We start from the raw sequence: 16,690 nt of genomic DNA, 5'->3' as shown, positions 1-16,690 counted from the left end.
TTTTCCAGGTCAACTGCAGATATTTAAATAAGTGTCATTCGACCATTAGGCCCTGCTGGCTACACTCGGAAATTCAAGTCGGTAATCGTCAAACTCAGCACCAAGGGAGAAGCCTGGGCCACGGCAGGCAGATCAGCGGGAACGCGACGCAAAGCCAGGATCCTGCTCTCCCGTATCTGATCGGCACACAGGTCAATGTAAACTAAATGAAAAATGCAAATAAAAACGCTTAAAACAGTCACCAAGACCGGGGGCAGTAGCCAGCTCCTCCTTCTGAGGCTGATTTTACTTACAGGCTGAACCCAAGACTCCTGAACGTTGAATTGGATTGCAAACTGAAATGGAATGCCGTGTTTCCCGTCCAATTCAAACTCAAACTCTCTTTAGGCTTTTGGAAATAAAAACATCGCGTAGCAGCCAAGAGTGACAAGGTCACAGAACGGATCCTTGCTGTTTCAGCGGATTCAGTGGTATGAAGCCCTTTCACAAGCAGGTCTGTTAAATGAAAAAACAACTTGGATTCTACTGATTTTAAAAAACATAATTCGAAATGCCCCAGCCAAAAGAAATCTTACTGTATTTCAATGGGTAAGATATGAAAACCCCAAACCTTTGAATTTGAAGACTCGGTGGAATTCTGCAGGAACCAGCGGGGACTGCCAGCCATGCGGACACATAAAGTGACAAAGATGACGATGATGAAGAATAACAATGATAATAAAAATGAGTCTCCACCAGGCCGGGGCCGGGACTCGCAGACACACAGGCTGGGAAGGCCCCGCTGGGTGCTCGGCTCCCCGCTGAGAGAGGGTCCCGGGCCCTCTGCACCCCGGTTCTCAGGCTGGGACTTCATCCACCTCCTGTGCCTGACGCGGTCAGACTGGTGGTCGAGGCAACGAACAATGCATCAAGTTATGTAACAAAAAATACTTAAAAACAAGGAATTTTTAAAGCGTTTATTTCCTGAAACTCTGTCAAAGGAATCTTTTAATACAGCTATAACAATTTCCTTGGTCTCTTTGTGAAAAAGTAAGGCCACCAATCTGATAACTAAAACTACTTTACAAAGAGCTGCTGAAGCTGCCACTGTGACCGTGAGAGGACTGATTCAGAGGACAGGCCCGTGACACAGCGAGTGATGTGGACAGTGACCAGCACCTCACAGAGACGTTCAAAATGTTGAAAACCCTGTAACCTGCATGACCTGAGAGTCCCGTGTTACATTCAAAATCATGAACATTAGTTGAGTGTTTAGCATTTCATGTTTTCTAACTTTGTTTTGTGGTTGTCATAATAATCGAGACTGAGGCACAAGCCCAGCGTATTTCTCTGCTGTTGTTCCTGGCGACTTCCTGACACTCAGGGACGGAGCAGGGAAGGCCGTGCGTCCTCAGCTGTCACCACCTGCACCGGACGTTTCGGCTGATCTTGACTCGCGGGTTTCCTAGCACATCCTGCCTCCCTTCCCTTGTCACAGCTGAGGGTCAAAACTAGAGCACGTATCACCTTGTCTGTAAATACTGCAGTCACGTCTTCAACTGATGAGGGTTTGTAACAAACATAATCACCGTGACCTTAATCCTGTCCACTTCAAGTCTAGAATTGCAAAGGTCACACTTACCGTCACGGATTTTACATCTGTACCTCTTTTCTTCATGCCCTAAATTTTAGAACTTACTCATCTGTGCACTGATGGATCTTTGGGGCTAGAAAATTAATGAAAGTGAAGGAACCTCCTCACACAGACCTACCAACCAGGAGCGGCTTCACGCGAGAAAAGTGCATCGAAGGCTTAATTAATGTCAGCTTCCGATAGAACTCGAGAAACAAAAAACAATCCTTGTTCATTAAGTCTAAAATAGAGAAGGACATTATTGCATATTCTCTCCATCTCGGAATCACTCTCCGTGGTGGGGAGTCCGGGGAACACAGAACCGCCCGGCAGAAAGCTTCCCTTTAGGAGAGAATTCAGATCCGTTTGTTAGGAAACTGTACTCACATCATCAACTGCACGAACCACTTCTGCAGAGACGGCGCTGAGGGAATAAAACAACATTTAAAATATGCATCACGAGGACATTGCTGCTGGAATTCCCCGCACCCCAACTCTGAAACGCGCCGGGCTCCCTCTGCCGTCCTGCCTGCTTGCGCCCCTCCCGCCAGTCCCAGCCCCGACCGTGGGATTGTCCTGGCTCCCCTCGCTGTCCCACCCCCACGGATGCGTCTCTCCTTCCATCCTGTAAACGTCCAGCCACCGCCCTTCCGCCCTTACCCTTCTTATTTTCCTTTGCTCTTTATTCCTCATTTTTGTCTCTCCCCGCCCCTTGTACTTTCTCCTGAAACTTTTCTCTAAAGCCTCTGCTCTTCAGCTCCCATTCCATGCTGCCCGTCACAGGCTCATTGGGACCACTGGTGTCCCCAGGATCCGCGCTCCAGGGTCCCCTGCACCCACAGCCTTGGCTGAGCGCGGGGCTGACACGGAAGACGGCTCGAGACAAGGTCTGAGCCTCGGGGACTTAGGCACCTGGGAGCAACCATGGAGTCAAAAAATGCAACGTTTACGAATAAAAAGTGAATGGGTGTGAACAGCATAAGGGGAAAACCAAAGTGCATGAGCCTCCTGGGCAGCCCTGGGGATCCGCACAGCCGGGGCGGCACCGTCGCCAGGGTGGAACATTCTGTCCTCAGCTGCCCAGAGACACCGAAGTGAGGCCAGTGCCACGGAGAGACTGAATTCCTCATTTTATTTAATTTGCGTTCATGTAAATGCATTAGCCTCTTGTGGCAGTTGGCCACCTTATGGGGCGGCTCAGAAGTAGATTGATAATGAGACAAAGGCTATATGTAAAGCCATTTAAAAAGCAATTTTGGAAAGCTCATCACATTTTAGGACTTCTGACTACAGGCTGAGTATCCCTCATCCGGAAATCCAGACTCTGAAACTTGCTGAGCGCCCACGTGGCACTCACAGGACATGCTCATTGGAGCATCTCGAAGTTCAGATTTTCGGGTTGGGGATGCTGAACCAGCACTTATATAATCTGAAACCTGAGGCCTCTCTCGGTCCTCTGACAAATGACAACTGGTGCCAGCCAAGGACGCACATTGAGTGCTACCCCAGCAGAATCAAAGTCTTAAACTTTGAAAAGAAAACATTTCAATTACTGTAAAAAAAATACAAATTGCTTCACACTATAGGACTGATCAAGGGCCCTTACAGCAGAGCTGAGCGGGGCCGGGTCACGGGGAGGGCGCACGGCGGGAGGGCCCTGCGCTGGCCGGGAGGCAGGGGCAGTGCCCAGCGCGGGGATTGTTTCCCAGGGAGGAGTCAGAGTCATCCTGAGCACAGTCTCCAAGGAAACACTGGGGTACAGGAACTGCAGACGGCTTCGCGGGAACTCTGGGGACAATAAAGACGGTGCCCCTCTGACACAGGGACACAAGGGAAGGGCCACGAGCACGTGGCCTGTGGGATGGATGCCCCAGAGGCCAAGCGCTGAGAAGCCGACCCCAGGTGGCAGCGACGCTGCCATGTGCTTCCTTCACACACACATGCACACACACATGCACACACACATGCACACATGCACACACATGCACACACATACATACATACACACGTGCACGCACATGCATGCACACACATGCACACACATGCACACATGTGCACACACGTACACACATGCACACATGTGCGCATGCACACACGCACACACACATACACATGCACACACTTGCACACATGCACACACACATGCACACACATGCACACACATGCACACACATGCATGCACACACGCACACACGTGCGTGTGCACACACATGCACACACACATGCACACATGTGCACACACATGCACACACGCATGCACACACACGTGCACACACACACGCACATGGCGCAAAAGCAACTACCTGCTCTGGGAAACCGCGTCACCGGATTCGTTATCCAGAGGCAGCAAAGGGCGAATCCGACAGTGCACCCGCAGGTTTCCGCGCAGTTCCTGCGGCAAAGAGGGTTTGACGTCAGCGCGGAGCACGGCGGGCGGCCGACCCACGCCAAAGAGCACGTCCTGAGGGCGCTGCCCAGGCCGTGGCCCGAGATGGCAACACACCTGGCCCTTGGGAAAGCCCTTGGAGTACGGAGTCCCACTTTGAGCTTTTTTGATTCATACTCAACAAATGTGTTTTCTCGGCAAATGGTTATCACTGGGCAGCAAGCATCAGGAAAGATGCCTTCCAGGGCTGCCCCGGGCTAATCTTTCAGGCAATGCGGAGGATTCTGGAAACTCAGCACTTGTGCTTGTTAGCCGTTACCCTTATACATGAGTGAGCTGTCACCGTCCCTCGCACAAGCCCACTGTGCCTGCGTGGGGGGAGGAGCCAACACGTCCACATTTAGACTGTTTTACGAATACGCGCAGCGGTTACATTTCCTGCAGGCTGGGCTCAGACGTGTTAACCTCTAACCAGGAGGATTTGCTAGTTCAGGGTGAGCTTTGATGCAGTACTGCGAAACTCTCTCTGCTGCTGTGCTGAGGAACCTCACTCATTGGTCCTTTTATGACCCCAGGCCACTTCCCCGTGACACTTGGAACTGCAGACGCGGGTGCCACGCTCACTGCCCACGGCCAGGCCCAGCACTGCCCTGACCGCGATCCATCAAGCCTGTCTCCATCCCTCTTGGGTGCTGTGTCCAGAAGGAGCAGCAGGTCTCCGAGCGTGGTGACAGCACAGAGTTGAGTGACATGTGCTGCTTCCTGTCCTTGTGTCAGCGCGGCCCTGCAAACCGCTCACGTGCCTGGCTGCTCTGCCTCGATGACCTACACGGAGCCTGGACTAGCAACTAAAACCACGGGCTGTCGGTGACCAGGGGTCTCGTACCCAGGGAGTTCCGGCCCCGGCCCTAAGGGAGCCGCATTCCTGCCAGGCCCTCAGACTGAGGACACGCACTCGGGAAAGCCAGGGAGCGTAGACACAAGTCTGCCAAACGCCTACAACACCAAGCCAGACCCAGGGCCCGTGGGGACAGGCTGGGCCGGGGGTGCGAAGCAGCGCTGGGTCCCTGCAGAAGGAAGGCCTGGGTGGGGGGGGCTGGCAGGGTGGAGCGGGAGACAGGAGGGGAGAGGGTGATGTCAGGACACCAGCGGGTTATTGCACCCGCAGAAAGGGTGGCTGTCACCCCTCCGCACCTGGCATCAACCAGGGGGCAGAGAAGCCTGGGGGCCAGGGCACGGGACCCGAGACCGGGCCTGTCCTTCAGGTGACGGTGGCAGGTTGGCAAGAGGGAAACTGCAGCTAACACCACCAGTTCCCAGTGCCTGGCCTTTCACATGGTGCCATCCTCGCACGGCAAGCACGCCTTTCTCCTCTCCAGCCAGGCACCCAGGAGAGGCAGGGTCTGAGGGGTCCGGGCAGGGTCCTCCCTGGAGTCCGTGCCTGGAGCACTGACCCCCGGCCGCGCCCCTCCTCCCGCTCCACCCAGTGAACTGCGGGCGGCTCCCAAGGACAGCCGGCCGCCAGCTCTTGTTCTGACATTTTGTCCATAAACATTTCCCATGCCTGGCTGGGGACCAGTTGCGGAGCCTACCACATTGCCTTGACTTAACACCTGAAAAGGACGTGAGAACAGTCTGATTCTGACAAACTCCTGCTGGTTTAAGTGCCTGGAAACGTCTACCGTCCAGCCTAAAACCTTGTCTTCGACTACGGCAGGTGGGGTGTATTCGACTGGTTGTGCCCCCAGCTCTTCCCACCCTTGGAAACCTGGCGACTGGGCCCAGCGGGTCACAGCTCTCAGGCTCCTGGTCCTGTTGTTTGCACAGACTCGAGGACAGTGACACCGTTCGCACGTTCTCCATGGGCCGCGCGACGAGACCGGCTGGGGTCAGGAGACCGACGTCACCAGAGCTCTTGTCTCCCAGCACCCACGGTCCCTGCGGGATTTCCCTCCATCTGGCGAGGTTCATTTCGCCCTTTCAGACGCGAGATGAACAGGCTGCGGCTGCTGGGAACTTCACTGCATGATCAGCTCGCCTGGTCCTCACAGCAGCCGTGCAATCGTGAGGATCACATGGTGACACGTCCCGAAACGGTTTAAAAGTGCCTGGTACACAGCGAGCACTCAGTAAACGTTCTCTTGCAGCAGTGTGTGCTGAACCACACGAGTAGACGTGCTGGAACTCAGAGTTACTCTCACCCGTGGCCGACACTAAGGAGCGACTCCCGGGCCTCTGGGCACAGCAGGGCCACCAACATCAAACCTCACAGAGGCAAGTGTCCTCCAATAAATCGTCACTTTTGGCAGCCTCGTGTTGGTGAATGGAAACATGAGTCTTAACTTTATTTTCTAAATTTTCAATTTAAAACTCTAAATGTCACGGGCTCTTCCATCTCGTACCTCCTGGGAAGGGAGGTTAGAGACCCTCGGCACGTGGCCAACGGGCTGGAGGACACGCAGGCAGGGAGGGGCCGGCCCGGCTCGCCCCGACCTCGGCACCTCCTTCCTCCCCCTCAGCACGACCTGCCCCTGGTCTGAGCGCGCCTTGCCCCTGCCACGGCCACCGGCACCTGGTGACACTGCAGCAATTCCCTGTCCCCCTCGTGCCTCCCACGGAGCAGCCAGCGACCTTGCCAAGCAGGAACAGGCTGGGCCGCTGCCCTCACACTGCAGCCTGCCAGGAGCGCTGGGCACAGGGACGCCCCATCCCGCTCTACCCTCCCGCTCCTCCCTGGGCACCGCCACCCTCCGCCAGGTGTCCCTCCGGCCCCCGTGCGTCCCTGCCCTTGCTGTCCGGTTTCACGTAGGTGTCCCTCGATGTCCCTGCTTAGGTCCTTCCTGACCCCCCGCGTGGGCACCCCAGGCGGCTGACCCCGCGGCGCTCACCACCAGCGTGTTGTGGAGGAGCCTCCTTCTCTGCCTCTCCGCTCGGTAGCGCGCTCTGCTCTCCTGCAGGGACTGCTCCAGACGGGCTGCCGTGGCCTGACACGCTGAAGGGACAGTTTTACCCCAGGTTACGGTGAGATTCACAGGAGCAGAGACCCATTCTTTTCTCTAAGCACAGAGGACATTAAAGCCACAACGGAGCCAGCGAGGGCTGGCTGTGGGCTGCGGCGAGCGCGCTTTGCCGCTGCAGGTGCTGGGTGCTCTGCCCCGCGGCGGCTAATGACGCCTGCAGCCCTGCGGGAGACCCGGCTGGACAGCCCTGTGGGCGAAAGGTCACCCAGGCAGTGGACACTGTCCAGTCACCTGTGCGGCAGCTCAGAGTACCGGAGGTTTCCGCAGAGCTCCCTGGGTGTGGGGAGAGCTGGGTGTGGGAGAAGCCAGGTCTGGCCTCCGGTTCTGCCCGTGGTCGGGGCCACCCTGGGCTTCCACCTCTGCGCCCGTCAGCCAGGAAGGCGGCACCTGTGAGTGTGCGTGGAGCACACGGGCCCGCGTGTGGGCCAGCCCAGCCGGGACACCTGGGAGCCCAGATCTGCCCTCGCCCTGGAGGCTGCGCGGCCACAGCAGTGAGGGCCAGCGCAGCGTTGGGGGACGCGTCCTGGCTGTAGGATTCCTGGCAGACCCACTCAAGCGTCTCGCGGGGCCGACACCACGAGTCACTTAGCAGGACGGTGCAAGCCACCCAGGGACGTCTACCCCGGCCCACGGATTCCCAGGAGACAAGGCCACCTCAGCACTGATGCAACTGTCACGAAGCTCAAAGCAAAGCTCACGCTTGTGAGAATAACTAAAGTCCCTTTACGGAAGAAACGCCTGGTAACAGCCAGACTGAGAGCAGGTGTAAGGGAGTGGAAGGACCCCCAGACTCCGAGAATGTCTCACACAGAGACCCTCCCGGCCCACTGGTCTCTGACCCTGACCGTGCCTGACCCCGCCACCGGCCTGCGCCCGCTCCCCCCTCGTCAGAGCTGCGGAGTGAGCCGCCTGCCTGTCACACGGAGTCTGAGACTCATCGTGACGGGAGTCGGACCCCAGAGGAGGGGCTGGTTGACCAGGGCCCCCGGAGCCCCGGAACACGACCTCCAGCCACAAACGGTGCGCGGACGCCACTTCCCGGTGGAGCCCCCAGAGGAGTGTGCACAGCCGCGCCTGCCCGCGGGCTTGGCCGACTGCGGCGTCTACACCAACGTGCCTACAGGGAGAGAAGCCACGGCTGCTCCCCCTTCTCCCGTGAGCTCTCTATAACACACCTCACCTCTCACAGCCCTGGTTCACTGTTTTTCACTACGTCACGCTACTGCCCCTTTCCTGGGGCAGGTGACCAGTAAGACCCTACACGCACCCACACGTCACACCTGCGAACGCAGCCGACACATCCCTGGGGTCGACTGCGCTGAAAAGACCAAACTGAGATCCTAGGTGCTCAAGTTATTTAAAATGCAATAGTGGTTGCCCGATAAAAAACAGCATAGAATAAACGTTTTCATACCCCTATTTTGGAATGACAACCACACGACCAATTTACCACACTGCTGTCTTTAGAAGTGGCCCGTGGTGGGGACACGGGGCAGTGGATGAAGCAGCTGGAATGAGGTGACGTGTGTGGATAGCAATACGTGGGTGGAGGGTTTAAAACTGCAGAACTGTTCACTCTGGTCCCTCCTCACATATCTCAAGTTGGCCTGAAGTGCCACCCGACGGGACGTGTGACAGACGAGCCTCCCTCGCACAGCCCCGTCTCGGCCCCTCGCGCAGCCACTGTGCAGCGCGTCCAAACAGGGCGGGTGCCGGGCTGTGCCCCCCGGCTGTCTCCACGCCTCACCTCTGTTTTCCCATCTCTTTCCTTTCTCTGCCTGTAACGCCCCCCACCACACCTTGGAGTCACCGACCCTACTCTGCCTGGGGTCCTGCCCAATTCACAAACCAGTCCTTGCTAATTAAACTCTGTTAAATTTGTCTCGAGTTTTTCTCTGAACAGAATGAAGCAACCTCTTCCACGAGTTTCAAGTACGGTGGTTGAAGATAACAAACCCATTATAACCAGAGAGCAGTCAAACTGCCGGAATTCTCAGAACTGAAGAAAGCACTGAATCCCTAAGACAACTTGGCCCCGTGTTTCAGGAACAGCTTCCACGGAAGCTCAACAGGGACCAGCACCGGCCAGCGGTGACCGCTGGGGTCAGGAACACGCTCCTTGGTAACCAAGAAAAACAGAAGCTTCCTGGCGGGGTGGCAGCCACTGGGAGACAGCAGGCGCCTAATAAACATTACTGGGTTCCACGGCACATACTCTCGCCCCTTGAATTAGGCGTCAGCTAAGTAAAAAGAAATGGAAACTTAGATTCTAGGCAGTCTTTTGCCTTAAAAGTGCAGACGTTTTCCGTGAACGTGGCCTGGCTGGTGGTCAGCCAAGTGCCCCTACCCTGCAGAGCCTCCGCGTCCAGCCTCGTTCTCCCAGCCGTGGTGGCCACGGCAGAAACACAGGCCTCACACTCAGCCTGGCAACTCCTCAGAAGCACCAGAGAAGAAGCATGAAACTCCTTTAGGTCCTCTTTAAGTCTCTATAAAATAAGAAAATGCACAATTAATGCAATTAATCGTATTGTTAATTATTACAGTGTCATTACATAATTATTCATTACGAGCTCCTATAAAGCAGCAACGCAGGCACAGGATTACTATAACCGTGCATTCACGTACTAGTAACTGAATCTATTTAAAGCAGACACCTCAGTGTCACCTGTGGCATGTGTGTGACAACACACACCCGGCTCGCTCCCAGGAATTCTGAGTCCACAGATCTGGGATTTGTACTTTAAAAAGCAGCAAATGTGATTTTATATCTTGGTATCTTTACAGTATTTAAGAAATAGGAAATCTGGCCGGGCGCAGTGGCTCACGCCGTAATCCTAGCCCTCTGGGAGGCTGAGGCGGGAGGATCACTGCAGCCCAGGAGTTTGAGGCTGCAGTGAGCTATGATCGCACCACTGCACTCTAGCCCGGCTGGGCGACAGAGCAAGACCTTGTCTAAAAAAAGAGAAATAGAAAACAAGTATTAAACCAATTTCCGTAGGAAGTACAGCTCATTGCACGGTGGGAGAATGTCAGATGCAGGACATTTTTCTGTCTCCGTTGTTGACTTCCTGGCAATGTTGGCACACCCCTGGGTCTCCATGTCACCCCTCACTAAACGGGGAGCAACGCCCTGATCTGTTGTCCAGACCCACCGTCTGGAGGGTCAGTCATGACGAGCACACGCAGGCCGGAGAGAGCCACTTACCACGTAAATGCACATAGAAAAAGCCCAGGTCCGGTAAATGGGAGCGTTTTTAGAGCTTTGGGAACAAGGCAGCCCGTATCCCAGGCTGTGCTCTTGTTCCTTCTTGAAACTACTGCGAGGATTTTCGGGATGAGGAGACGACAGGTCCACAGAATGGGAGAGCTGATGCTCCACTATCTAGTACTTAATATCAAACCTCCGAGACCATAAAGCGTAACTGAACTTAAATAGATGGTATTTCTTTCTTCAGTTAAGTCTTTTTTTATCTATAAAATGGAGATTACTTCTATATGTTTGGGAAACATTTTAATAAAATATCAAAACTAAATTGAATTAAAGTCTTTATTATGTGGAATACAGATAAAATGATATAGCTTATTGAAAGATGGATTAATTTTACTCAGTTGAAAGAGAACAGAAAAACTGATTCTACATAAATTCATTCTAAACGCCCAAAAGCAGTTTATGGGGGAAAACTCTCTCAATCTCCACGAGAGCAGATTAATCCTATTTACAGATGGTGTTCTTATTGTACTGTTGTAATAATGGTGTTTTCTTCCTATTTTTGACGCTGGTCACATTGTTTATAACAAAAGGTAAAACGATGTTCTTAATCAAAGTTATAAAAATATCCTACCACCACTTCACCTTGGAGGATTGCCAAATATGCTACATGGAATAACAATTTTTCTGAACTGTAAACTACTAATACTAGTTTAAAAGGAGCTGTTCACGTTTGATGACATGGTGCACTAGATCTATTCAATCTGACACGTATAAACCAGTTTTCTACAATTTAACATTAAAATAAAAATGCAAACTTTGAATTATAAAATTAAACTACTATTATAGCTCACATTTGAAATAACTCATCTCACGGTCGAACGTATTTTTCCTTCTGATTTTTGCTTAGGGTCCCAACGGTACGAAGTGTTTTGAGGGTTAGTCTTCTATTTAATAAGTCTTAGAACACAGAGCTCCTAAGTGACTACTATCTGCAACTGACTATGAAAATAATCATGATTCCATAATCTTTTTAAAAAGACTAGATCAATCAGCTGTGATGGAAAACCTAACATGTAGCACTGCTTCTTTTGATTCCAGAAATTGGATCTCTTTTGACACAATTTACAGTTTCCCCAGAAAACGGTCACTGTAAGTTCTTGAGCATAAACACCGTCGTTACATAAATAGACGCTCTGACTTCTGACGAGACTCGTTACCCGAACTCCCTGACAGAGCTGGTTTAGGGCCGGACACCAACTCCTCCGCAGCGGCTGCTGCCGGCCGTCACCGGCCAGAGAGCGCGTGGCCTCGCTGCGATTCTCTCCGATCCTCTCTTGACACTGTCGTACGGAAAAGAATAAAACGACATTTAAAGTCTTAAAACTCTGAAACGAAGCCATGCATGGCTGGGGACAGCATCATTAACCGCCACGGCGCACCAGGGGGCTCAAGGGAAGACACTGCCCAGTGGGTGGAACCTGAACTACTGCAGGGACCAGTCTCGCAAGTGACTCCAGGTGTGGGGGCAGCTGCTGGAGGTGGGGGTGAGGGGACACGGGGCACACCAGGAACTGCCAGGGTGGCCCCCCAGGGCCCAGCTGCAGGGCACCGCCAGGTGGAGAGGAGGGGGCAGGACGTCTAGAAGAGGGGCTGCCTGGGCCTGGGGGCCGTCGGGGGCCGTCTGGGGACTGCCTGGGGCCATCTGCACAGACAGCCAAGGCCAAGGTTGTGAATGGCAGGTCCCAGAATGGAAGGGACAGAGGGACAGCGAGTGCAAAGAGGAGAGGCCCAGAGGCTCCGGGGCCTGTCAGCGGGGCGACTGCCTGGGCGTTTTCTTAAGGATGACGCCCGGCCAGGGAGGGATTTTTGGCAGCAGGATTTGTTAAACAGTCCTGTGTTTTTGAAAGATCCTCTGAGTGTTTTGCAGCCAGTGGGTGGGTTGAAGGGAAAGAACGTATTGAGAGCCGGGGCGACAGGACAGTGTGGACAGAGGAGGAGACCCGCCAGGGAATGCGCAGGATTCGCCTGGTGGGTGCAGGCTGGCGGCCCGGTGTTGGGGGGACGGGGGCTGCTCCTGAACAGGAGCTTCTGGAGCTTCTAGCGCTGGGAGCAGCTGGATGTCTGCTCTGCCGTGTCCCCGCGCGCTGGCTGGGTGTTCCTGCTCTTGCCCTGTGCGTTCACAAGCCATGAACGCTGGCAAACCGTTCCTCTTCAGAACAGCAACAGTAAAAGCACAATAACATATACCATAATGTATTACTTCCATAATAAACCAAAGGTATCGTGTATCCAAATTTTTTTTTTTTTTTTGAGACAGAGTGTCACTTTGTTGCCCTGGCTAGAGTGAGTGCCATGGCGTCAGCCTAGCTCACAGCAACCTCAAACTCCTGGGCTTAAGCGATCCTCCTGCCTCAGCCTCCCAGGTAGCTGGGACTACAGGCATGCACCACCATGCCCAGCTAATTTTTTCTATTTTTAGTTGTCCAGCTAATTTCTTTCTATTTTTAGTAGAGATGGGGGGTGGGTCTCGCTGTTGCTTAGGCTGGTCTGGAACTCCTGACCTCGAGCGACCCTCCCGCCTCGGCCTCCCAGAGCATGTATCCAAATATTAAGACACACAGCTCAGAAGCCATGTAAAATAGGAGATTTATGCTCCATTCAAGAGCAGAAACTCCTTATTTTTCAAGAAGGGCAGAAGAGAGAAGGGAACGGCCGGCTGAGACTCGGTAACAGCCGGGCTGTGAGCTGGGGTCCCACAGGGGCAGCCGGAGCCGGGCCGGGCGTCGCGGGCACTGAGGCAGCTCTGGCCCCGTTGAGGGCGGAACGTACAGGACACGACGTGAATATGCAGCTGGGCGGGGCCGCGAGCGAGGCTGGAAAATGTTTTCATTCCTGATGGGAACTTTTAGAAGCGCAAGGAAGTTAAAAAGGAAACCACAGAAAAGCTCCAGGCACGGCGGGGCCACCGAGCGCACACCCACCCAGCGCTGCCCCAGACGGGCGGCCGGTGCCCAGGGGCGTGTGATCGCGGATTGCGGGCAGACTAGGGGTCAGGGAGCACGGAGACATTCCTCTACTTCTTGTTGAACTAAAGAAGCAACTGGAGCAAAATTAAACCCTAAACTCATAAAGGTCAGACTCTCTGTGGGGGAAAAAGGAATAACATACACGTAGTTTTAAAACCTGTGTTCTAAAGCTCTGGTGCTGACTGCAAGTGGAGCAGCAGCTTAGCCGCGTGGCACAGCGGGCGCGGTCGGAGGGCCAGGCCACAGGGAGGGGCCGGGAGTGTCGTCTGCCTTGTAAGGACCGAAAGACACCGTGAGGACTTGCTGTGCAAATGCAGAAATTCCATAGGTTTTTTGCACACTCTACGCCTAACGATCTTAAATGTTAAAAAAAAAAAAAACTTTCTAAAATCTCAGTTAAATGACACTTGGAAAAATCACTGGCACTTGGGCAGCTGCCCCCAGCGACAGAGCTGCAGAAGCGTCGTCCACCTCCTGTCTCCGCTCTGACGCTGCAGCACAGCCACCACACGGGCTGGAGACGGAAGGTTTCCGCAGCCACGTCTACGCCCGACCCCTCAGCCATGTCTACGCCCGACTGCTTGGCCGCACTGCCAGGCAGAAGGGAGGCAGGCGCCCAGCGCAGCCGAGCACCGGGCCCCTGCATGTTCCGCTGAAGATCTGCATGGAAAGTTCTGGCGGGAAGGGCTTGGGTGAGCTGTTGCGCACACACGGTTTCACGCTGAGAACTCAGTGACGCTCCTGCTGCATGGGCAGGTGTCGGAGGTCCCCCCTCCATGTCAGGGCCAACTTCCAGGGCACAGGCGGGGCTTGAGTGTGGCTGTGCAGTGACAACGCCTCAGTTTCCTGGGACCTTGCTAACCTCAGAGTCCGACCGTCCCTCTGGTGCCATGAGATGCCTCCAGGCTGTTAGGCCCAACGGGGATCGTCATGATAAAGCCGCCCTGCACTCCCAGAGAACAGTCCGCGCCGTAACCAGGCGACTCGCTTTGACCCTCAGTCCCACAACTTCTCGTCCTTGCGACTTTGGAAAGGTTTGTAACCGTTCTGCGCTCGGCTTTGCCACATGTGCACCTTTATCTTGAGTGCCTAGGAAGGGCACAGTAATTGCTATGCACACAGGTGCCTAGAAACTGCAGAAAATGAGGAGCTCAAAAGTGGACGCATAATAGATTCCTAGTCACTTCATTTAAGAAGTTGTACAAATATTTTTTAATTTGCAAATCTAGTGCCATGAAACCTGGCAGTCAAGAAGCACTGGGAGCCCACCTGGACCTGAGTCTGCTCTGATGCTCCAGGAGGATCTAAACGGGTAACAACTTAAGGACGAGGAACTCCAGAGAGTCATCTGAGGGTCGTGCAGGAGTTACCTGGAGGATGTGAAAAACAACGGAAATCCACCGTCTCGCAGCTCTGGAGGCAGGTGTCGCAGGGCCTGCTCCCGCTGAGGGCTCGGGGAGGTTCCCACGGATGCCGGCGTTGCTTGGCTGGCGGTTGTGTGCCTGGTCCTCGAGCCCCGCGTCTGCCTCTCCGTCCCCCTCCATCCCTGCATCACTGTCTCCTCACACGCGTCCAATCCCCTCGGCCGCCCTCGCCTGGGGGCCCTCGTGCAGCCTTTAGGGCGGAATCCACCAGACAGCCCGGGGCCTTCCCGTCAATCACATCCACAAAAGGCCGACTTCCACACAGGGGCTCGGCCGGGCCCGCGGTCAGGACCTATGGCTGTGCCGGGCCCCTTCCCAGCCGGCCACAGGGGCAACGGCAAATTCTGTGGGAACAACATGAATCAGCATCCGCCCAGGGAAGTGCTGTGTGTCCCCGTTCTCTGAAATGTTAAGAACAAACCCGCAAGAAAGGACGGCAGAGCTGCTTGAAGGACTTTGGTTTGGTGCAGTGACGCGATGACAGGTGCAGGATCACTGAAGCCCTCGAGGGTTCATCTCCCACGGCCAAATCCGCCGACCTCCCAGAAGCTGGTCTCCCGGCGCCGCCGCGGGAAAGGGGGTGAGCACAAACTGGCAGGCGGTCTCTCGGGGTGACGGGGATGCCAACCACTGCACTATGGCGGTGGTGGCTGCTCTGGTTCGAGTGTGTCCCCTCCAGTTCAGCCCACCGTGGTGTTGTCACGAGGCGGGGACCTTGGGGAACCGGTTAGTGCCACACGCAAGGGCTGCAGGGGGCCCTCCCAGGCCCTTTGGGGTCCCCGGCTGTTCCGCCAGCTGACAGAGCCTGGATAGGACCACGGGCGGGGCAGAAGGGCCTCGCCAGACACCGACCGGTCGGCACCTCGGTCTTGGGCTTCCAGCCTCCAGCACTGGGAGCAAGAAGTCTCCGTTCTTCATCAATTACTCAGTCTGGGCCATTTGTTACAACAGCACAAATGGACCAAGGCAGCTGCACAACTGTAAAGTCACTAAGCATTGACTCGTACACTTAAAATGGGCGAATTTATGGTACATAAACTATACCTCAATAAAGCTGGTTTTTTTTTTTAAAGCACAGGTAATTTATTTCTTACTCATTAATTTATCTCCCATTAAATGTTAAGCACTGTGAGCACAAGAGAGAGACAGGAATCTGGAACTCACCCTGCTCCAGCGTAGGAAGACAGCGCACGCCAACTGCGGGGCTCCCAGCACCTCCGCAGGCGGAACAAGGAGAAGGAGGAACAGTCACCTCAACTTACTTCTTCCCCAAGAGCTCAAAACCGACTCCACACAGTCCCTACACGGGATATAATTCAACTAAATCCACCAGACGGTTACAAAGTCCTACCTCTGCCAGCTTCAGATGCAGAACAGCATTCTCGGTCTCCAGCTCCACTATCCTTCCTTCTCGGGCCTACAAGCGAGGATCCAAAAAGGAAAGTTATCAGCAGAGCATGTACCTGGTGTCCTGAAGCCACGGGAATTACACTGACCCGTCACGTCACCCTCCGGACACACAGCACAGGGAAGACAAAGCACAGCCCCTCCGGAAAGAGCTACGTTCACGGCCAGCCAAGGCTGGGCCACGTACACGCAGTGGCCCCGTGGGATTACACCACCACATTGTACCTTTTCCATGTGACGGCACAGGAAGCGATGACTGTACCACACAGTAGGACAGGGAGACAGGCCACCTGTGACCCCGACAGCCTTGCTCCCTCCCCCCACCCACGCTCCAGCGAGGACTCCTCCCTCTTCCACGTGCAGCCCCAAGCCCAGCAGCAGTGGCTCCTGGGGACTCACTAGCAACGCTGGACCTTGGACCCTCCCGCCCTCTTGCCCAAAAGAGAGGCTTGCGGGGAGCGACGGGGGCTGTGAGGGCAGCCAGGACACCGGCAGAGGAATAGCCCGGGCAGAGCCCTGGGGTGGGGCTGAGCCTGGCAAGGCCAGGGACAGAGAGGACGTCACCAGGCTGGCCCAAGTGGGTGAGGAGGCTGAGGTCCAGGAG

General features: G+C 54.8%; 1 protein-coding gene across 4 annotated transcripts in view; it reads right to left on the bottom strand.

Moving 5' to 3' along the window:
• KIF25 (kinesin family member 25) overlaps positions 1-16,450 on the bottom strand; it is a 34,607-nt gene extending 18,157 nt beyond the window's left edge. For 2 of the 4 annotated variants that reach the window (XM_045544731.1, XM_045544734.1), the window contains exons 1-6: positions 14,626-16,450; positions 11,447-11,569; positions 9,366-9,504; positions 6,887-6,990; positions 3,916-4,004; positions 2,000-2,036 (exon numbers count right to left, since the gene is read on the bottom strand). In XM_045544731.1, coding sequence (XP_045400687.1) covers positions 2,000-2,036; positions 3,916-4,004; positions 6,887-6,990; positions 9,366-9,504; positions 11,447-11,569; positions 14,626-14,799 — 666 coding nt within the window. In that variant the 5' untranslated portion in view covers positions 14,800-16,450. The remainder of the gene's footprint in view (positions 1-1,999; positions 2,037-3,915; positions 4,005-6,886; positions 6,991-9,365; positions 9,505-11,446; positions 11,570-14,625) is intronic. The other 2 variants (XM_045544732.1, XM_045544733.1) reach the window with 2 other exon arrangements.
• Between the last annotated feature and the right edge of the window lie 240 nt (positions 16,451-16,690).

This window comes from Lemur catta, chromosome 2 (assembly GCF_020740605.2).
Source record: "Lemur catta isolate mLemCat1 chromosome 2, mLemCat1.pri, whole genome shotgun sequence".
NCBI classification, from domain to species: Eukaryota; Metazoa; Chordata; class Mammalia; order Primates; family Lemuridae; genus Lemur; species Lemur catta.
Note: the sequence above shows the minus strand (reverse complement) of the source record. Positions and strands in the feature narration are given on the sequence as shown.